Consider the following 23,046-nt stretch of genomic DNA (forward strand, 5'->3'; position numbering starts at 1 on the left):
CTACACCAAACAGTCAACGAAAACTTTATTATACTTTATATTATTATTATTAATATTACAATCTCCATATTTAACTCATACTATCTACTGCACTTTTAAACATAATACACAACTCCACTGAGAACTAAATGAACAGTATAAGCTGAAAAACGCGTGCCTGCTATTACGTTTTAAGATAATAAAAATATAATAGTGAAGAAATATTTGGTATAAAGTGCATATTGGGATTTAATACAGTTTGTAAAAAAAATATTCTGAAATCCAATCCGGAACAAAAGAAATAAACAGTTAAATAGTAAAGGGAGGGTAAAACACAAATCTGGCAACCCCCTAGTGCTTCAATGACGCTTCAGTTGCTTTGGCTATGACTTGAAAATAGTTATATCGCCCCCTATTGCAGTGGAGGCAAATAGCACCACTACTTCATAGTAATATTTTGGAAACTAGAGGAAAAAAACCTCAGTAAACAATCACAAGCATACAAAGTACTCCTCTCTCTCTCTCTCTCTCTCTCTCTCATGTCCCCTAACATACAAATTATACAAGCTGATCGTGTAAACCACTCTAGGATCTTATTGTTTAATAAGATCCTAGAGAATGAGAAAATGCCAAATGAATGGAGTGTGTGTGAGTCCCAATATACAAGAATAAGGGAGATGTACAGAGCTGCAGTAATTACAGAGGAATAAAATTGATGAGCCACACCATGAAGCTATGGGAAAGGGTATTGGAGGCGAGATTGAGAGGAGAGGTAGGAATCTGTGAACAGCAGTACGGGTTTATGCCAAGGAAGAGCACGTTGGATGCAATTGTTGCTTTAAGAATGTTAATGGAGAAGTCCAGGGAAGGCCAGAGAAAGCTACATTGTGTGTTTGTAGGCCTGGAGAAGGCATACGATAGAGTGCCGAGAGATGAGTTATGGTATTGTATGAGAAAGAGTGGAGTGAATGAGAAGTACATTAGAGTGGTGCAAGACATGTATGAGAACAGTGAAACAGCAGTGAGGTGTGCAGTCGGAACGGCTGAATGGTTCAAGGTGAAGGTGGGACTCCACCAAGGATCTGCTTTGAGTCCTTTCTTGTTTGCCATAGTGATGGATAGCTTGACGGACGAAGTGAGGCAAGAGTCACCATGGAATATGATGCATGGATTAAAGCAAAAAAAAAATTGACTGAAAATTTACGGGGTGGGGGGGGGGGGTGGGGGGGGTGGGGGGGGGGTGTTATGGGTGGATTTCGATGAAATTCTACGGGGGGGGGGTTATGGGTGGATTTCGATGAAATTCTGAGAATGGTTAACTTAGAACTGGTAACTTTATTATCAATTAATTAATGGATTCATATATTCAATTTATTGCACTTTCTGTCCATAGCGCGCATAGAGTACACATCATAGAGTACACATTCACCGATTCGTTTCCGCGTTAGAGGGATTAAAAGCTTGGATCTTTTAAGAATTTAGACATCTGAAGTGATGGAGCACTACTGTGATAGTTTGGAAAAGCAGGCACGGGAGCGTTATGCTGAGAAGGTACGTTTCATTGGGAATGTAGATCCATACACTGTTAGTGAGAAGGAATGGAAAGCTGACCCCAGCTTGTTGCCGCATGTGACATACATAGATCTTGTGAACTATCTAGTGGTTCACCCAAGTCCATTTTGTGAACTAAAGGATTTCCAGAACTACAAGAGTATGGAAGCATACGATAGATTTGTGTCCGGTTGGGTCCGCGATGTGTCGGTGTTTACTGCTGAAGACGGAGAGACAAAAGTGATCAGAGGGAAAGTGTTACACTCGCAGAGTCTATCCCAGCCTAGTCTACACCCCTGGATAATAGTTGACAAGAGACATGCTATTTTGTGTGCACATTGCAACTGCATTGCTGGACTTGGGGAATGTTGCTCCCATGTTGCTTCCCTGTTGTTTTATGTTGAAGCGGCCACGAGACTGAGGGAAAGAACGACGGTCACACAACAGCCGGCATACTGGATGCTACCGGTAACTATGAAATTAAAATAACTATTTTAGTAACTATGAAATTCAAGACAATATTAACCTACCTGTCACAAAGTGATCAGAACAAATCCGGATACAGTCAAGTTGTCCTAAATTTGATTGGTTAATGGCAGCCAGCCACTGTCGTCTCCTCCGCTCGCGTTTCTCCTGTGCTGCAATTCCCTGGTTAGTCACGACTTTAGGGAGTCTGTGGAAGCTTTTGCCACCCTTTTCCCCTCGGTTACTACAGCCAACAATGACACACGTATTCGTCATTGTCACCCCTTTTTGCTTCGCTGAGCAACAACAATGCACTGACACAGCGACCTCTGACTTCCAATATGGCCGCCGCCGGGTTCGCGCTGATCTCGAAGCACTCTATTACTGGTACAGCCAAGCCCACCTCCACTTATTTTTTACACCTTTATCGATGGCAGACACATCAGTGCCTTCTTTCATGGAAAGCACATCCATGCTGCCGAAACCGAAAGCAGAACGACATGCTCCTCTGTGCTCGACGTCAATATAGAAAAAAGTTTGGATCTTCGCTTAAATTAAAATTGGGGTTTGACCTTACTTTGTGTTGAATACGACTTCAAAAACAATTCACGATTTTATTAAGAGAAATATTGTGGCCAACACGAGTGTTAAGTTCCCTAAAAGATCGCGTGAAGTTGGCTGCTATCTACTTTGCGTTCGTTCTCATTTTCCTCCATCATTTCATAGGCCAGAAACAGATGTTTTGACGTAATTTAACTTAGTAGGCTATGATTATTATTTAACCGGAGTCTTCTAGACATTTTGACTGTTTGGGCATTGAACGCTGGTGTATGATTTTCAGGGAATAAAGTTTAGCGCATGTCGGAACATCATTGCGGTCGCAGCCTCCAACTCCTCAAACGTCCTTTAAATTGTGATATAACGTAGGCTATAAGGCACGGTTCTAACATACCTTACACATTGGCCTAACGAAAATAATAATTGTTGGGGCGTCTGCTGATTTGTTAGCTATAAATTTAGGTCTAATTACTTCTGACAGTCTGCAAGCATTGCACCGTCGGGTCTTCAAGTCTGGCTGAAGCAGAGGAGCGGGCTTTCCGGGGTTCATTTTTTCGGGTTTTTTTTTAACATGCTCTATTTCTATATGTCCAAGTTTGAACTAAGTAATTTTGGCAAGATTTAATTGAATACAAAACAGAAATGGTCGGGGCGGCACGGTGGTGTAGTGGTTAGCACTGTCGCCTCACAGCAAGAAGGTCTGGGTTCGAGCCCCGTGGCCGGCAAGGGCCTTTCTGTGCGGAGTTTGCATGTTCTCCCCGTGTCCGTGTGGGTTTCCTCCGGGTGCTCCGGTTTCCCCCACAGTCCAAAGACATGCAGGTTAGGTTAACTGGTGACTCTAAATTGACCGTAGGTGTGAATGTGAGTGTGAATGGTTGTCTGTGTCTATGTGTCGGCCCTGTGATGACCTGGTGATTTGTCCAGGGTGTACCCCGCCTTTCGCCCGTAGTCAGCTGGGATGGGCTCCAGCTTGCCTGCGACTCTGTAGAACAGGATAAAGCGGCTAGAGATAATGAGATGAGATGAGAAATGGTCAGACACAAGCACGCCAAGCACATGGGAATGCATTTTGCCAATTTTGACAGCGCATGTTTTTTTAATGCCGCACCGTAGACAGCGAACGTTTAAACATGATCAAACATAGGAAATGAACGACACAAAGCATGGCTCAAAAACAAAAAAGTTAAATAAACCCTGCTGATAGTTGAGGTGTTGCAACACATCAGTGTTATAACCCAATCTCTACCCAACCACCCGTCATTTTAATTCTCCTCGGATCAGCACTGACCTCACATTTGGCCTTGGGAGAGTTCAGTTGACGGAAATCCGTCACACGACGAAAAACTTTAATCCATGCATGATGTTTGCGGATGATATTGTGATGTGTGGTGAAAGTAGAAAGGAGGTTGAGCTGGGTTTGGAGAGATGGAGGTATGCATTGGAATGAAGAGGAATGAAGGTGAGCAGGAGCAAAACAGAATACATGTGCATCAGTGAGAATGGGGATGAGAGTGTAGTGAAGATCTAAGGAGTAGACATAAAGAAAGTTGGTGAATTCAAGTGCCTGGGGTCAACTGTGCAGGAAAACGGGGGCTGCGATAGTGAGGTGAGAAAGAGAGTGCAGGCAGGGTGGAGCAGTTGGAGAAGGATTTCGGGAGTCATTTGTGTCCCAGCAAAAGCGAAAGGTAAGATGTATAAGACAGTAGTGAGACCAGCTGTGATGTATGGATTGGAGACCGTACCCTTAACCCTCATCCTACCATGCTATTTTACACCTTAATCTTACCATGTGGGGTCTGTTTGGACCCCAATGCTTTTCTTTAAAATTAAAGCTTATAAAGACAAAATCACCAGATAAGTTTTGTTCAGAACATCTTGTATTAATAACAGCAATACACTAAAAGGCCCAAGGCATAAAGAACACACTTAACCTTCATCCTACCAGCCAATTTTACATACACAAACTACCAGGCGGGGTCCGTATGGACCCCAGGAGGGAATACCTTGAAATCCATGCAGTAAGAACCAATTCAATGCAGCAAACAGACATAACTTTATTGAAGAACAAAATCCACTATGGCTGAATATCAATGATGTATTATAAATGCAATAACATTGCAATAATATTACAATAACTAGCATACATGTAGCAAATTATAGCGCCACAAAAAAAAATTGGCATTATATACATGATTTTTGCAGCTCATGCAGCTGTAAAACATTCTGGATTACAACTTGTCTTTTCTTACAGAATTTAAAACAAAAAAGTAATTGTCAAATAATTTAGGGCTTTTGTTTTGCAGCCTGTGCTTATTGCAGCAGTGGGGTCCACACGGACCCCAAGAAGGAATGCCTTGGTAGTTTCATTATGGAACATAAAAGAAATAAAAGAAGTTAACTTTCAGTGTGCTATTCAATTATAAAATGAAAGACAGATAAACTTTACTCTGGGGTCTGGTTGGACCCCAGTAACAAATTAATTATACCTTCACAATGCAAAAAGCTGATCTTCCGGTGCTTTAGTGTTTTAATTAAGACATAAATTCCGACAAATTCATAAAACGGTGAGGCAGTATGTCACATATTTTTAAAATGGCAAACAAACATATAGGTGCGGGGTCCAGATGGACCCCACTTGGTAGGATGAAGGTTAACGAAGAGACAGGAGGCAAAGTTGGAGGTGGCGGAGTTGAGGATGTTAAGGTTTGCGATGGGAGGTTGGACAGGATAAGGAACGAGCGGATCAGAGGGGCAGCACATGTGGAGAGCTTGGGAATTAAGCTAAGAGAGATGAGGCTGAGATGGTATGGGCACATCCTGAGAAGAGATGCAGAGCATGTTGGAAGGAGAATGTTGAGGATGGAGCTGCCGGGCAAACGAAAACGAGGAAGGCCAAAGAGGAGATACATGGATGTGGTGAGAGAGGACATGAAAGTGGCAGGTGTGGGAGAGAAGGATGTGGAAGACAGGGAGCGATGGAGACGAAAGATCCGCTGTGGTGACCCCTAACTGGGAGCAGCCAAAAGAAGAAGAAGATGATCGTGTTAACCACTTCCAAAGCATGAGGAAAATATCAGAAAAACAGATAAAATTTATTTATCTATTTATTTATTAATTAAATTTTGCCATTGTTTTAGACTTAGATGTACTGCCAGCACTTTTATGCTCATTTATGACACACTTCTTCTTTTTTTTTTAGCAATATGTCTGGGGGCGGCACGGTGGTGTAGTGGTTAGCGCTGTCGCCTCACAGCAAGAAGGTCCGGGTTCGAGCCCCGGGGCCGGCGAGGGCCTTTCTGTGTGGAGTTTGCATGTTCTCCCCGTGTCCGCGTGGGTTTCCTCCGGGTGCTCCGGTTTCCCCCACAGTCCAAAGACATGCAGGTTAGGTTAACTGGTGACTCTAAATTGACCGTAGGTGTGAATGTGAGTGTGAATGGTTGTCTGTGTGTATGTGTCAGCCCTGTGATGACCTGGCGACTTGTCCAGGGTGTACCCCGCCTTTCGCCCGTAGTCAGCTGGGATAGGCTCCAGCTCGCCTGCGACCCTATAGAACAGGATAAAGCGGCTACAGATAATGAGATGAGATGAGCAATATGTCTGTGTTTATGTAATATGGACTCTGTGTGCATGTGGGACTAATTGCATCTAATTTCCAGCAAAGGATCATTAAAGTATATCTTATCTTATACATTAGATACACAACGACAGGGTTCTCATACAATGGCAATTAGTAAAAATTCGAGGCCTATTATTTAAAAAAAATTATTCACAGGGCCTTACGGTAAATGTTAGAGCCAGGAGATATAGTCTAAAGCAGGTGCCTTGGCTGTTGCATCCAACTCAGATCTACTTTGATTCGATGCACTTAATCCTGCGTCCCATGAAAAAGTGGCAGAAAATAGTGCCGGCAGTTTGGTTTGCCAGTTTAATTTGGTTCATTTTACATATTTACACCACAAGCATCACAAGTCGCACGTCATCCTGTGGCGCATTCATTTCTGTTCTTGCTTACACTGGTTCAATAAAGTGCACATATCTATAATTGTTATAAAATAATAATAAATCGAGTTTATATGTATACAACTACATTATAAATAATGATTGGCAAAAACACCGTCTCCATCCACATCTCAAATGAACCCAAGACTAAGGACGTATGCATTATACTCATTCATTATATTATCAGGTAAACCTACTGTACCTTGTAGGTGTAAAATTACTGACTGCATCCAATTTTCATTGTAAAAGTAGTGAGTGATGTGACTTTATTAAATAACTGCTCAAAGGAAACCGACAGACATGTTTGAAAAGTAGATTTTATACCCATAATATTAATCAGCTCTCAGTTATATACACCATTATACTTTTCAGGTAGAATATGTAAAGACAACATTTCCAGTGAAGACAGATAAATGGGTTTGTGTTTGTCAGTTGTGCTCGCTACAGATCTCCTATAATCTCAATGTGACTGCTAAACATGGAAAATGTGAAAAACTATCGAAAATGTGAATGATTCAATATGAATTCTGGCAGAAGTATGATGATAAAAAGCACACCGGCCTGATCAGACAGATGTGTACAGATGGAGTCCTGTACAACTGTTACTGGTTCAGATGAATTTCAACATACACAGGCAGTAAAATGTTTTTGAACACATGGAGGTTTTTATAGATTAAAGTGCATATTCTGGACCAATTTCATTTTTTTTTTATATGAAAGTATGTCCCTTTACACACTCATCCAGAAGGGTAATTTTGCACAAGGCCATCTGTCTACAGCAGAAAAAAATAAAATAGCAAAACACGTCTGGAAAAATCCCAAGGGAGTCTGGAGCCAGATTCGTGACGTCACCTGCGGAAGTGCCAGCAGGCTGCGCGAGCTTTGCACGGTTTCAGTGCACAGCCTGTGTAGACCAAGCGCTCCCATTTCTCTCTCATTGTCCGGTCTTTTGGGAAACAATGAGTACTAATCCCATCAAGATTGGTGTTGCTACACCCTCCTACGATACATCTGTTAACCATTTTAATAATTACGCGATAACGTTGAAGAAATTTGCAGAAAACCACCAGGTCGTTTCCTCATAAACAAACCAGCGCTGACGTAGGATTCAGAGGGAGGCGTCCCGCACGCGACATCATGAAAATCAGTGTTTGCCGGGAAATCCAAATGCCAAGTTTTTTCAGAGGCGGATCAATTCGCCTCAAATGGCTTGATTTCAACTGAATTTTTCTGGTATTGCGCAAGGTAAAAAAATTGCAGAGAATGCAGAATGTGACAGATATTTGACCAAAGTTTAATATCAAATAAGCCTCGGTCACAACCGGCCGTACGTGCTCCTACGGCCGGTCTACGTGCAAAAAACGCAAGAAACGCACGGAGGGCGCGAGTGTGACGTGCTGATTTTCGAGCCACAGACCGGCCACAGAGGTTCTTTGTCATGTCAAACAAACTCTACGGGTGCTTACGTTTTTTTCAGGTTGCAAGACAAACTTACGGCCAACGTGCGTCTTTCTCCACGAACAAAAAAAAACGCAGCGATTTGGGAAACGGCAAAAATCGCACGGCCAAAAAATCGTACGTCCGATTGTGACCTAGGCTATAGGAGAATTACATTGATCTTGCTCCTGAATTTACCTGTGATATGGTTGAACAAAAAAGACAGCCTCAGTCTCAACTCTAGGACAAATTATGCACTGTACCTCATATTTTTGCAATTACATCAAGGTTGTTTATTATTTCTGAATTCACCTATACCTACTCTTTAGATTTTGTATTTAAGATGAGCCCATTGCCTGAGATTTAACCAAAAATGTTTTAAAATCCTACAGTGTTCAAAATCAGTTGACTGTCAGTCTATGGTTTTCAGTTTTATTCTGTTTGCTACAATCAGTTTGTCCTCTTTCGCCATGTCTCTCTCACACACACACCCACCCCAAAAGAAGATTCACATGTATTTGAAACACTAAAAGCTTGGTGGTTTGTCAGGACAAGCATCGCTGCTAGTTCTTTACTTCACTTATACAGGCTCAGTTCAGGACAGTGATAAAGGCACATGTAGGCATCGCACAGCAATCTTCGCACTGGCTCTTTCAGGAAGGTGGAGTCTAAGCGGCTGAGCTCGACCTCTGACAAGCTCAGGTAACGTCCCACCTCTGGACAGGCCCTCACCTGTGGCACGTTGAATCCGTTCTCCCCTCCTGTCAAAGGCATCAGGAGACCAAAACAAGCAAATCAGCTCTTTAGTATTTAATGGCATCTTCAATACTGCAGGGTCAAAATGTCCATGTCCACAAGCAAGAACTGTTCATTTATTAAACCACAGCGCTGTTGATTAGGTTTCTAGAACAGCAGCTCTGACAGCAGTGCTGGTGTAACGACTAATTCAGAGACTCCACATGATCTAAGGCTAATAATGCGCCTCGTTTATCAAACTGGACACGAATGCATTTGTTCATACGAGTGTTTACACGAGTGCTTTATTCTCTTTGTGCTCCTGAGGGAGTGTCAATTTACGCATAAGACTAACAAGTGCAAACCTCCACTTGATCCACTTCAAATCATACAGTGGTGCTTGAAAGTTTGTGAACCCTTGAGTGGCAAAAGTATGTGAACCTTTGCTTTCAGTATCTGGTGTGACCCCCTTGTGCAGCAATAACTGCAACTAAACGTTTGCGGTAACTGTTGATCAGTCCTGCACACCGGCTTGGAGGAATTTTAGCCCGTTCCTCCGTACAGAACAGCTTCAACTCTGGGATGTTGGTGGGTTTCCTCACATGAGCTGCTCGCTTCAGGTCCTTCCACAACATTTCGATTGGATTAAGGTCAGGACTTTGACTTGGCCATTCCAAAACATTAACTTTATTCTTCTTTAACCATTCTTTGGTAGAATGACTTGTGTGCTTAGGGTCGTTGTCTTGCTGCATGACCCACCTTCTCTTGAGATTCAGTTCATGGACAGATGTCCTGACATTTTCCTTTAGAGTTCGCTGGTATAATTCAGAATTCATTGTTCCATCAATGATGGCAAGCCGTCCTGGCCCAGATGCAGCAAAACAGGCCCAAACCATGATACTACCACCACCATGTTTCACAGATGGGATAAGGTTCTTATGCTGGAATGCAGTGTTTTCCTTTCTCCAAACATAACGCTTCTCATTTAAACCAAAAAGTTCTAGCCAGAGGTTCACATACTTTTGCCACTCACAGATATGTAATCTTGGATTATTTTCCTCAATAAATAAATGACCAAGTATAATATTTTTGTCTCATTTGTTTAACTGGGTTCTCTTTATCTACTTTTAGGACTTGTGTGAAAATCTGATGATGCTTTAGGTCATATTTATGCAGAAATATAGAAAATTCTAAAGGGTTCACAAACTTTCAAGCACCACTGTAGACAGACAGACAGATAGATAGATAGATATAATAATTGATATCATGAAGTTTCTGTCATGAGATGTTTATTTAACATTTATGGAAGGAGCTTCTGGTGGCAGCCAGTTAGTTTTCTGCTACAGGAGAGCCTTCTGATTTTTTCTAAATTATTAAGTGAGAGAAAACCTGAGGCTGGAGAGGGAACAACTTCCTTAAAAGACTAATACACAATTGTACCCACTTGATACTTATTATTCATGAGTACATGATATAAACAGGCGGCACGGTGGTGTAGTGGTTAGCGCTGTCGCTTCACAGCAAGAAGGTCCGGGTTCGAGCCCCGGGGCCGGCGAGGGTCTTTCTGTGTAGAGTTTGCATGTTCTCCCCGTGTCTGCGTGGGTTTCCTCCGGGTGCTCCGGTTTCCCCCACAGTCCAAAGACATGCAGGTTAGGTTAACTGGTGACTCTAAATTGACCGTAGGTGTGAATGTGAGTGTGAATGGTTGTCTGTGTCTATGTGTCAGCCCTGTGATGACCTGGCGACTTGTCCAGGGTGTACCCCGCCTTTCACCCGTAGTCAGCTGGGATAGGCTCCAGCTTGCCTGCGACCCTGTAGAACAGGATAAAGCGGCTAGAGATAATGAGATGAGATGATATAAACAGAAGAATAATCAATTTTAGCTGTTCGGGAAAAGTTATGCAAAGTTACACTTGAACATTTTTGTGCATACACACGCTGACCAAAAACGCGGCTACAAAATGCTTCTTCGTTGGATAAAGGTGATCGGTCAGAAGAACTCTGTATTGATTTTCAGCGACTCCCCAAAAAAGGACAAGTAAACCCAAATCATGCCAGCAAAATGCCCCACACTGCATGAAATAAACCCTGTTCTTTCCTTGACCTTGTCACTGGTCTAATTTCTTACCCTCTCTATCAGCCATACTGTCGAAGAAGAGCCAGTCAGTAGGAAGGGGCCCGTGCTTGACGAAGCTCACGTAGTGACTGGTCTCAATACACGTCACAGCGAAGAGAGTTAATTGTTGGCGAGCTCCGTGAACTGGTCCCTCCCACGTGCCCTGAGGCATTCTGACCTTGACTGGTTTATGTGTCTGGCGTTTCTTGTGGGCGTGAACCTGACATGGAGAAATGCGGTTAACATGTTAACTGGGTTCGAGGACAGGCAGAAAATATGTGAAGCCCGATGCATACTTGCGCATTGCAGGTGTTGCAGTACTGTTTTAACTGGCCAGGTGTGATGTCCAGATCCTCATAACACTGTGAACACTCCCATTCTGCCACTGACTGACATATACTACACTGTCGAAGAGCTAGAGGGAAGGACGAGAGCATTCAGTCACGTTGTGGACTTTCTGTTCTGTATTGGTGTTTTGACATGATTTGTCGTCAGCAATATAAGACAGAACAATTTAAAACATTCTCATACAGTATTCATATAATAGGAGTAGTATGAATAATATATTATATCTAGGATAACAGAATAAGGAATAGTATAATAGTAAATAGCATTACAACACAATAATACTATTAACATTGAATAAAGAATATTCTTTGCATTATTTAATCTAATAATAATAATAATAACAATAATAATAAATCACATATAAATCAATCTCACCCTCGTCCAGAAGGTCTGTGATGTCGAGTGTGAGTGATGGGAGAATGGCATCAAACATCTTAAACTCTTTACCAAAGCGTGGCATAAGCAGAGGAAGGCAGGATGGAGCCTGATTATCAAAATGGGGAAAGAGAATATTTTATCTATCTTATATATATATGAGTGATTCCACGCTTATGGGTACTGAAATGGGGACATGAACTTATTTTTAAAAATTCACCTAAAACCATTTCTTTTTTTACCATCAGGTCACAAAACATGTAATCTTTAATGAATGATATGTTAAAAGATAACTTTAATTTTCTGAGATGTAATAAAAACATATTTATATGCCAAAGTCAGAGCGTAACAGAAGTGTTGTGGACATATATATTCTCAATTTTAACAACGTAGAATTACTTTTTGAAACATAGGAAGGTGATGTTTTAGCAAATATAATTAATAAACATGTGTAGTAGAATAAACATACACATTCTTTCAATAAGATTAACATGGTATAGAGCTAGATTGTAATTAATTTGTAACAGACGCGAGATGGACAATCGTAACAGAAGTAATGTAACAGACATCATTTTGGAACTCATAGGCTTGACTTTGGCATATAAATATGTTTTTATTACATCTCAGAAAATTAAAGTTATCTTTTAACATATCATTCATTAAAGATTACATGTTTTGTGACCTGATGGTAAAAAAAGAAATGGTTTTAGGTGAATAAGTTCATGTCCCCATTTCAGTACCCATAAGCGTGGAATCACTCATATATAATATATTAGGGTGCATCAGTTGCCCTCACTTTCATAAAATCTGATGTATTTTTGTTTGGGTGTTCCTTTTCACCAGTAAAGACATCCTGTAAAATGTTTTGACCATACTCAAAAGTCTAATGGTGGCACCATGAGGTTCATTTTTTGCCAAAAAACGCTTAATTTATATTTTTGCGTAAGGTTTGAATCATAATGTTGGACTCCATTTATTGATTTCTTGTGAGCCAGAGATCATGTTAAGAACCTTTGCAAGGGATTGAGAACCATTAATGTGATTCATAATACATTTGTATTGTTTAAAAGTAGCTGAACAATGATTCAATGAACAGTTAAAACTCAAACTGTGCTTGATAATATATTTAGAATATGTACTAAAACTGTGTATCTAAGATATTTGGTATACTCTATAAGGTGCCATGATGTTTCATGAAAAGTGATCGAAATTGTCATAAAAGTCATAAAATAGCAGCTTTTTCCATAACTTTGAGCTCCTGGTGCCACCATTAAACTCTTGAATTTTGTCAAAATATTTCACCCAGTGTGTTTTCTTACCAAAAGGAACATAAAAACAAAAATGCATCATGATCAGAGGAACTTTTCATTTTTAGGGGGCAACTGATGCACCCTAATATATATTACACACACACACACACACACACACACACACACACACACACACACACACACACACACACTTATCTATAAACAAAGTACCAAGAAAACAAAACGAATGTTCAGAAAAGAAAAAAAAATCTTTGTATTACTGAAAATTTACCTCAAATGTAAATTTAAAAACTAACAGGAGAAAAAAATATAGCTGCAAGCAGCAATGCGGGGCCAAGCAGCGTGACCCAGACTAAGTTGCCATGGCAACAGAAAGAACTGACCAGGCAGACGGTCATAGGCACGCACAGGAAGTGTTTACAAGCAGAAATGTACCTCCAACCAGATGGTTAGAGGCATGCACGGCTTCACCGTCAAATTCGATTGACTGTGATGGCTGAAATTACTTCAAGTGTACTAGGTGTGTGTGTGTGTGTGTGTGTGTGTGTGTGTGTGCTAAAAGACTGCTGAGATATGAGCTCAATTATATATGAGCCAAAACACATTTTGGAAAGTTATAGCGCCCCCTAATGGCCAAAGTGCACCAAATGTGGTATGGGCACTTATGGAGGGGTGGGGCATAATCCCACCAAGTTTGGTTAAGAAAGATCAAAGGGCTGCCGAGATATGAGCACACGTCCTGTTTCGCGTCTGCACATCCAAGTTTGATTGGCAGCCACGGCCAAACGCTTATGAAATTCGAAAAACCGGGTAAGTTTTTTGTGCAGCTTAGTGCAACGTTGCCATCTACCAAGTTTGGAAGGAATTGGTCAAAAATTGAGGGAGGAGAAGCATTTTAATTGATTTTCACATAATTCAAAATGGCGGAAAATATACAAGGCGGAATATGACGGCATAGGATGCGTTGGATTCGTTTTGACCCAAGGATTCCAGCGATACACAGATTTTGACGATCAGACATACGGTTCAAAAGTAACAAGCAGAAATGTACATGCAACTTTGGCCTGTTGTTGGCGCTAGAGAGTTTGAGGTGGTGAGTTGAAATTTGCTGACAAGAACCTTGAGCCAGCCTAGAATCAGTGTGCCAAATTTGAAAACCTGTCGTCAGACGGTTCTATGGGTTTCCATAGAATTTCATTGATTTTAACAAAATTCAAAATGGCGGAAAATCCTCAAGGCAGAATATGACGTCATAGGGTGCGATAGATTCGTCTTGACCCAAGGATTCCATAGGCAGTGGAATTTTGTTTCTAGCCAAAACGCATCATGAGATATGAGCCAAAAGACTTTTTTCCTAGTTATAGCGCCCCCTAGCAGCCAATATGTTCCAAATTCTTTGGGGTCCTTCATGGAGGGGTGGGGCATAAACCCACCAAGTTTCGTTAAGATACGCCAAAGGCCGGCCGAAATATGAGCACACTTCCTGTTTGGCGTCTGCGCCTCCAATTTTGTTTGGCTGTCACGGCCAAACGCTTATGAAATTCTAAAAACCGGGTAAGTTTCTTGTGGAGCTTAGTCCAAAGTTGCCATCTACCAAGTTTGGGAGAAATTGGTCCAAAATTGAGGGAGGAGAAGCATTTTAATTGATTTTCACAAAATTCAAAATGGCGGGAAAACTATATGGGCGGAAAATGACGTCATGGGGTGCTTTGGATTCGTCTTGACCCAAGGATTCCAGGGATACCAAGTTTTTGAAAATCGGACCAACGGTTCAAAAGTTACAAGCAGAAATGTACCTGCAACTTTGACCTGCTGGTGGCGCTAGAGGGTTGGGGGTGGGGAGGTAAAAATTGTTGTGGGGAATGCTGAGACTGTCTAGAATGTGTGTGCCAAATTTGAGCATTTTCCTATGTGTGGTTCTATGGGCTGCCATTGACATCCCATAGGAGAAGAAAGTTGAATAATAATAATAATAATAATAATAATAAGAAAACCGACAAACTCATTAGGGGCCTTCGCCAGCTTCGCTGCTTGGCCCCTAATTAGCAGTTGCTCCAAAGATCGATTTTAATGTCCAATCAGTCACTTCTGATAATGAAGTGGATTCATTTCATAAAAGTTCCGATGATGCACTCATGATGACGTGTGCTATGGCATCAGTTACTGAACTGTCAGCCCGAGGTACAAAAAGGCATTTAATATGGGGTATAAAAGATACATAAATGCAAGGACATGAGGAAATGTCTAAAAACATTAGTCGGAAAAGATTACGCTCATAGTTTATTACTGAGTTATTCATTTCAAAACATATTCAAGAGTAACTAATAGGAAAAATGCATGTACCAACAAGAGTATATGTAAAATGGGAATAAGGAAGTAAATGTGTGGAACCACTGACAGGCTCGGGGAGTTTAAGGCGCTATAAAAGAGCTTTCATTAAAGCTGCTGTCATCTGAACCAGCCTTGACCCTCCTTTGGTGTGTGCTAGAGGGTGGGAAATTGCAAATAACCACACTGGGAGAACAGGAGGTTATTATAATAATAATAATAATAATAATAATAATAATAACAACAACAACACACAGTGTCTTGCAAAAGTATTCATTCCCTTGGTGTTTGTCCTGTATTGTTGCATTACAAGCTGGAATTAAAATGGATTTTTGGGGGGTTAGCACCATTTGATTTACACAACATGATTACAACTTTAAAGGTGCACCTTGTTTTTTTTTTTTATTGTAACACAAACAACAATTAAGATGAAAAAACAGGAATCTGGAGTGTGCATAGGTATTCACCCCCCAAAGTCAATACTTTGTCGAGCCACCTCTTGCTGTAATTCCAGCTGCAAGTCTCTTGGGGTATGTCTCTATTAGCTTAGCACATCTAGTCACTGGGATTTTTGCCCATTCCTCAAGGCAAAACTGCTCCAACTCCTTCTTAGATGGGTTGCGTTGGTGTACAGCAATCTTCAAGTTATGCCACAGATTCTCAATTGGATTGAGGTCTGGGCTTTGACGAGGCCATTCCAAGACATTTAAGCATTTCCCTTTAAACCGCTCCAGTGTAGCTTTAGCAGTACATTTAGGGTCATTGTCCTGCTGGAACATGAACCTTCGTCCCAGTCTCAAACCTCTGACTCAAACAGGTTTTCCTCCAGAATTGCCCTGTATTTAGTGCCATCCATCTTTCCTTCAGTCCTGACCAGCTTTCCTGTCCCTGCAGATGAAAAACATCCCCACAGCATGATGCTGCCACCACCATGCTTCACTGTAGGAATGGTGTTCTCAGGGTGTTGGGTTTGCGCCACACATGCCGTTTCCCATGATGGCCAAAAAGATCAATTTTAGTCTCATTTGACCAGAGAATCTTCTTCCATGTGTTTGGGGAGTCTGCCACATGCTGTTGGGCAAACTCCAAACGCGTTTTTAAATTTTTTTTCTTGAAGCAATGACTTTTTTTTCTAGCCACTCTTCCATAAAGCCCCCCTCGGTGGAGTGTACGGCTGAAAGTGGTCCTATGGACAGATACTCCCATCTCCGCTGTGGATCTTTGCAGCTCCTCCTTTGTGCAAAGTTTTTATTCATCGAATTTGCAAAAAATAAAGATAAAAATGCTCTGTTTCTCAAAATTCAGTGAATGTGGATAGAATAAAACAGTTATTCCTCTCAATTTCGTCGTACATGCCTGATAGCCAGCTCAGTGCTACGCGCCTCATCGGCTATCAGCTCATGTACAACTTGATTTCGTGGAATAACTCCTTTTATACACATGTGAGCTGCAGTTACTGATCTTGCTACCAAGCCATCTGCTTCCACACCTCCCTCCAAAGCAGCTCCATAGTTAAGTTCTGCAGACATCTACACATTTTTGCCTAACTGTTGTTGTAATGTGCAGTTTTTGAGCGTAACATTGACATCACAGAGACATCTCACAAATCTTTCCCTTATGTTTTTGAAGTCTGAAGCTGTTATCAGCGACTGTGGAACTGGATATTCTGGTTGAATGGCAAAGATCTTGCTTTGGCTTCTGTTCATTTATTGTCGATGCTTTGATGCAGCGTCAGTGCAGAGACAAAATAAGTGACATGCTGAGAAGACTGGTTAACGTGAGACACTGTACGCTGTTAAACATCATGCTTGAAGCCTACATCATCTCTTTTCCATATCTCATTTAACTATAATACAGTTTGACAGACTGTTAAACAGGCCTCAAAGAATGTTATAATTAAAAAAAACAACAACAAAAGAACAAAAAAAAAACCCAGCATGAAGTTCATTGTGATGGCTACAAGTTCTGAAGGGGTTAAAAATGACAGCAGCTTTTTGAAATGCTTTTAACTAATACGCATTTTTGTAGAATAAAACCAAAAGCCTGCTTCAGCACTTCTGACATGAACAACATGCTCTAGCACTAAATGCACTGATCCTAGATCAGACATGATTACAATCCATGAGTCACATTTATCTGAAAAATGTGAGTCAGAGTTGCCTTTACCTCTGTGAATTTAAGCCCAGAATGCATGAAGGAGGATTCCAGCAGTGTCTGCACGCTGGCAACCCTCATGAGTCCAACTGAGGGTGAGAACAGAGGGATTGGTGAGAGAGAGGGAGAGAGAGAGGGTGAGAGCGGAGAACGAATAGGTGAGGATGGACAGGGAAGTGTCGGAGGGAAAAGCTGATAAATGTGGCATTCCTGTGGCTCCTGGCTCAAAGATCTAGAGGAGAAAACAAACATAACGAAGCAATGAGATGATGATGAAAGGGGTGAGGAGGAGTAAAAGACAAATCCGTGACGTGCATTATGGAGAAAAGGTAAAAGAATGGAAGGGTTTTACCTAATCTTCAGAAGTGGCTCCACCCGGAGGAGCTGGAAAAGCTTGTTGAGGAATTCTTCAGGATCTGAAACACACACACACACAAAGAATCCTGTCAGACTCATCATGGGAAGTAAAGCCTGACTGCATTTCCTTTGTGTTTAACTCTACCTTTCTCTTCATTAGTAAAGCCTGCATCTGTCGTCTCGGCTTCCAGAAGCTTCCGCAATGCCATAGTCTTACTGGCACACACATATCCAAACCTAAGTGTGTATACAGCATTATTATTAAAATCTTCATACAAACTACAAAGACTAATGAAATGGGATATTTCAGAATTGAGCACATAATCCAAGGCCATGTTCACACTGCAAGTGCTCAAATCCAATTTACTGCTCAAGTGTCATTTTGTTAGGTGAGGCTGTTCACTTACTCATCTAATGTGCCCTGGATCCAGCAATGCCAACAGGTTACACCCATGAACCAACCCATATTAAAAAAAAAAAAAGCTATGCTCCACTTGGCATGCTCAGTAGCAGAGTGCATTTTCAAATCTGAAGGAAAATTATCATGACATGAAGATATCTCATCTCATCTCATTATCTCTAGCCGCTTTATCCTGTTCTACAGGGTCGCAGGCGAGCTGGAGCCTATCCCAGCTGACTACAGGCGAAAGGCGGGGTACACCCTGGACAAGTCGCCAGGTCATCACAGGGCTGACACATAGACACAGACAACCATTCACACTCACATTCACACCCACGCTCAATTTAGAGTCACCAGTTAACCTAACCTGCATGTCTTTGGACTGTGGGGGAAACCGGAGCACCCGGAGGAAACCCACGCGGACACGGGGAGAACATGCAAACTCCACACAGAAAGGCCCTCGCCGGCCACGGGGCTCGAACTCAGACCTTCTTGCTGTGAGGCGACAGCGCTAACCACTACACCACCGTGCCGCCCCCCATGAAGATACTGATCTTCATTAAAATTAAGATAGTGATATCTGAGCTGTTGGCTGCTGTGTTCTGTATCGCTATATCGAAGAAGAATGATAATGACATTTTCTGATGACTCTGCAGTGGTTGGACGTATTACCGGTGGTGATGAGAGCGAGTACAGGACGGTGGTGGACAACTTTGTCACGTGGAGCAGGAAGAACCACCTACAGCTCAACGTGACGAAGACGAAAGAACTGGTGGTTGATCTGAAGAGAATCAGGGCTCCGGTGAACCCTGTCAACATCCAAGGGGTCAGTGTGGACGTGGTGGAGGAATACAAGTACCTGGGGACGTAACTGGATAATAAACTGGACTGGTCCAAAAACGTGGACACTGTATACAAAAAGGGCCAGAGCAGTCTCTATTTTCTGAGACGGCTGAGGTCCTTCAACATCTGCCGAACGATGCTGCGGATGTTCTAGGAGCCTGTGGTGGCCATCCTGTACGCTGTCGTCTGCTGGGGCAGCGGCTTGAAGGACACTAACAGACTCAATAAGCTCATCAGGCATGTTGTAGGCATGCCACTGGACTCTCTGACAGTGGTGTTGGAGAAGAGGACACTGTCCAAAATAAAAACAATCTTAGACTGTCCTTCCCACCCTCTACATGAGGAGCTGATCAGCCACAGGAGCACGTTCAGTAAACGGCTGATTCTTCCACGCTGCACAACTGAGAGACACAGGAAATCATTCCTACCTGTTGCAGTCAAGCTGTACAATGCCACTGTATAACTGTGGTACACTGTCTTACCATGTATACTGTATTCTTAACTCAGGTGCAATATATGTATATTGGAATCATTGTATATAAAATCATTTCATTTTGCTTTTACTGAAGTTCTCATCTCATCTCATTATCTCTAGCCGCTTTATCCTGTTCTACAGGGTCGCAGGCAAGCTGGAGCCTATCCCAGCTGACTACGGGTGAAAGGCGGGGTACACCCTGGACAAGTCGCTAGGTCATCACAGGGCTGACACATAGACACAGACAACCATTCACACTCACATTCACACCTACGGTCAATTTAGGTGGTGTTTACATTAGACCGTATCAGCGGATCATCAGATTAACGTTTTTAAAACGATTCGCGTGCACACAGCAACGCCAATACACGATTCGTGTGCACACAGCAACGCCAATACACGGATACGCTCGGCTCCGCAGGCATCCTGCGCTCCAAATCACTCCGCCCTGAACAGTGAGTGCCCTCTGGAGGGTGCGCACTCCGGCCCTGCGCAGCTCACAGAGCGCGCGAGTGAAGCGCACGAGCAGTGATTCGGGACAAATAGCAGGAAGTGAAAGTCTGCGCCGTTTTTCAGCAGTCGCGTCACATGACCAACGTGGCATGACCAATGCCAGCGAATCAGGAAGGTGGATGTCACAGTGACGTTGTCCAATGACGACGTCAGCTAGAGCTCAGCACAGCGTATCCTCGTTTCTCAATGTTTACACAGCACCGGATCAGATACGTACTGGATTGAATACGTGTGCCCTGGCAGATTCAAGTTGTTCCGCCTGTGGAGTCGTTTCCCGGCGTTTTAATGTGAACGGACAGTGCATCTGCGACGAAAACGAGACGGATACGGTCTAATGTAAACACCACCTTAGAGTCACCAGTTAACCTAACCTGCATGTCTTTGGACTGTGGGGGAAACCGGAGCACCCGGAGGAAACCCACGCGGACACGGGGAGAACATGCAAACTCCACACAGAAAGGCCCTCGCCAGCCACGGGGCTCGAACCCGGACCTTCTTGCTGTGAGGCGACAGCGCTAACCACTACACCACCGTGCCGCCCTTTACTGAAGTTACTGAACTTATTTAAATCTATTTTATTTTTATTTATTCTTTTTTCAGATGATTTTATCTTCTGTTTTTAGACATGTTTACTACTTCTTTGATTCAGGAGCTTGGTAGCAAATTTGAATTTCCCTCCGGAGATTAATAAAGTAATTCTGATTCTGATGATGCTGCGGCGCTAAATCGCAACAGCTATTGACCAAGTGTCTGCGTTCAGATGCGAGATTACAGTGAATGCTGATTTTGGAGTTTGACTGAACCTCGCACAGTTTCTACTCTTAGGAATTAATTTCCAGGAAGTTTCGAGAACAGTTTGCACGAGACATCTGTTCTCATGAAAAGTCATTACAGAATGATTCGCATCTGCCGTCATGGTTATTATTAAAGTCAACAATACAATACAATCCCTACTGACACCATACTGATTAAAAAACACACACAATTCCTTAACCCATTACTCCCTGACTGCAAGTTTTCCTGACATGTTAGGAGTAGAGCAACAGAAAAGTGTTCACCTTGTCGTCAGGCGCTCACAAGTTAGAATCACAAGGAAGAGGGCAGATAGTGCTGTGAAATGTGCAGGTTTATCTACTATGAGTAGCTTTAAAAAGGATGACAAGACAAGTATATCTATGCTAGACGAGTCTCCTTAGCAAGAGTTATTATGTCTTGTACTGGGGTTGTTGTTGGTTTTTTGTAATATAAACTAAATCTGTTTAATTTGTGTAGATTAACACTGTTGGGTGAAAAGACAGATTGTGACCTTCATTTCCATGACCTTGTTTTGATTTTCTCTGCTCACAGACTGTACGTGTTGTAATATTCCTAGGACAACTTCTCACTTTAACAGTGTCCAGATGTGTCCTTGGATTTCCGTAGCATATATGAAAAACTGAATGTCAGAATAAATGACCTTCATACAAGGGGGGGGGGGGGGGGGGGGGTTGGGGGGAATCATATTTCACTCACTTTTCCCCTGCAGCGTGAACTTGGCCCTAAATACATCTCTGTCTATTCCAAACATGCAAACCTGCGTAAAGGATTGACAATTTCACAGCGCAGTAGTTCCTGAGCATCTTTGCTTCGGTGGCCATCTTCGTTGCAGGGCCAAAACAAAACCCAGTCGACTGAACTGCAGCATGAAAACAGACTGAAAGAAGCAAAGAGAGAGAGAGAGAGAGAGAGAGAGAGAGAGAGAGAGAAATTATTCACCTAGCATCACAAAAATCACTCAATAAACAGCAAAAATCATCACAAATACAAGAAAAAATTATATATATACACACTACTGTTCAAAAGTTTGGGGTCACTTTGAAATGTCCTTATTTTTGAAAGAAAAGCACTTTAAACTAATCAGAAATCCACTCTATACATTGCTAATGTGCTAAATGACTATTCTAGCTGCAAATGTCTGGTTTTTGGTGCAATATCTCCATAGGTGTATAGAGGCCCATTTCCAGCAACTCTCACTCCAGTGTTCTAATGGTACAATGTGTTTGCTCATTGCCTCAGAAGGCTAATGGATGATTAGAAAACCCTTGTACAATCATGTTAGCACAGCTGGAAACAGTTGAGCTCTTTAGAGAAGCTATAAAACTGACCTTCCTTTGAGCAGATTGAGTTTCTGGAGCATCACATTTGTGGGGTCGATTAAATGCTCAAAATGGCCAGAAAAATGTCTCGACTATATTTTCTATTCATTTGACAACTTATGGTGGGAAATAAAAGTGTGACTTTTCATGGAAAACACAAAATTGTCTGGGTGACCCCAAACTTTTGAACAGTAGTGTAGTTGCTGCTTGAGTATAAATATATAAAAATTCCTCGGTGCTTTTTGTTCAGGGGATCTTACTAGCTTGTTAATAAAAAAGAAAAAATAGATACCCTAATGGGTACATGTGGCCAGAGGTGGACAAAGTACCCAACTTCATTACTTAAGTCGAAGTACAGATCACCACTGGTCAAATGTTACTCTGATACAAGTAAAAGTTGTACAGTCAAATTTTTACTGAAGTTAAAGTACTGAAGTACTTGCTTCTAAAAATACTTAAGTACATTTTCTGTCAACACATCGTTGTCACGCCACAGCACTTACAAAACCTAATGCATCTGTAACAACCGACTGGATTTACTGACTAACTTGTAGAACCTGTAGAATAAACACTCGGTAGAGTGTTACAAAATGAAACTGAACTGAAAAAGAGCCAGTGTCTTTATTATTGTTTTGGGTTTTTTTTTAATTCTAACACTCCTCTCCACTCCCACAAAGCAGCATGGTAGGGTTCTGACCCAGCTGTGGCAGTGTGTGCACACATACATGTGTATGTTAATCAGGAAGACAGTGGAGTAGCTGTAAATGCAGCTTGCTCAGAAAATAAAAAGGACAATCCAGCCTGATTAAACCCAGGTCCACACCTCGAGCTTAATAACTGCCTGACAGCAACACTGCTTTAAGCAAGACAAAAAAAAGCAAGACCATCATCTGATGTCAAAAACAAAAAAATTCCAGCAATTTGTTGTGACTGACTAGTACAATACTGTCCATCTCACAGGTCTCACATGCACGCGCATGTATTCGTGCACATATGAATCTGCCTGT

At 42.0% G+C, this 23,046-nt stretch overlaps 1 protein-coding gene across 2 annotated transcripts in view; it reads right to left on the bottom strand.

Moving 5' to 3' along the window:
- Positions 1-6,786: 6,786 nt before the first annotated feature.
- Positions 6,787-23,046, bottom strand: part of si:cabz01101003.1 (ubiquitin carboxyl-terminal hydrolase CYLD) — a 43,318-nt gene continuing 27,058 nt past the window's right edge. For both annotated transcript variants that reach the window (XM_060916991.1, XM_060916992.1), the window contains exons 9-16: positions 21,478-21,597; positions 17,819-17,910; positions 17,669-17,732; positions 17,329-17,548; positions 11,564-11,672; positions 11,137-11,255; positions 10,853-11,060; positions 6,787-8,750 (exon numbers count right to left, since the gene is read on the bottom strand). In XM_060916991.1, coding sequence (XP_060772974.1) covers positions 8,566-8,750; positions 10,853-11,060; positions 11,137-11,255; positions 11,564-11,672; positions 17,329-17,548; positions 17,669-17,732; positions 17,819-17,910; positions 21,478-21,597 — 1,117 coding nt within the window. In that variant the 3' untranslated portion in view covers positions 6,787-8,565. The remainder of the gene's footprint in view (positions 8,751-10,852; positions 11,061-11,136; positions 11,256-11,563; positions 11,673-17,328; positions 17,549-17,668; positions 17,733-17,818; positions 17,911-21,477; positions 21,598-23,046) is intronic.

The sequence above is a fragment of the Neoarius graeffei genome, chromosome 3 (assembly GCF_027579695.1).
Source record: "Neoarius graeffei isolate fNeoGra1 chromosome 3, fNeoGra1.pri, whole genome shotgun sequence".
Lineage (NCBI taxonomy): Eukaryota > Metazoa > Chordata > Actinopteri > Siluriformes > Ariidae > Neoarius > Neoarius graeffei.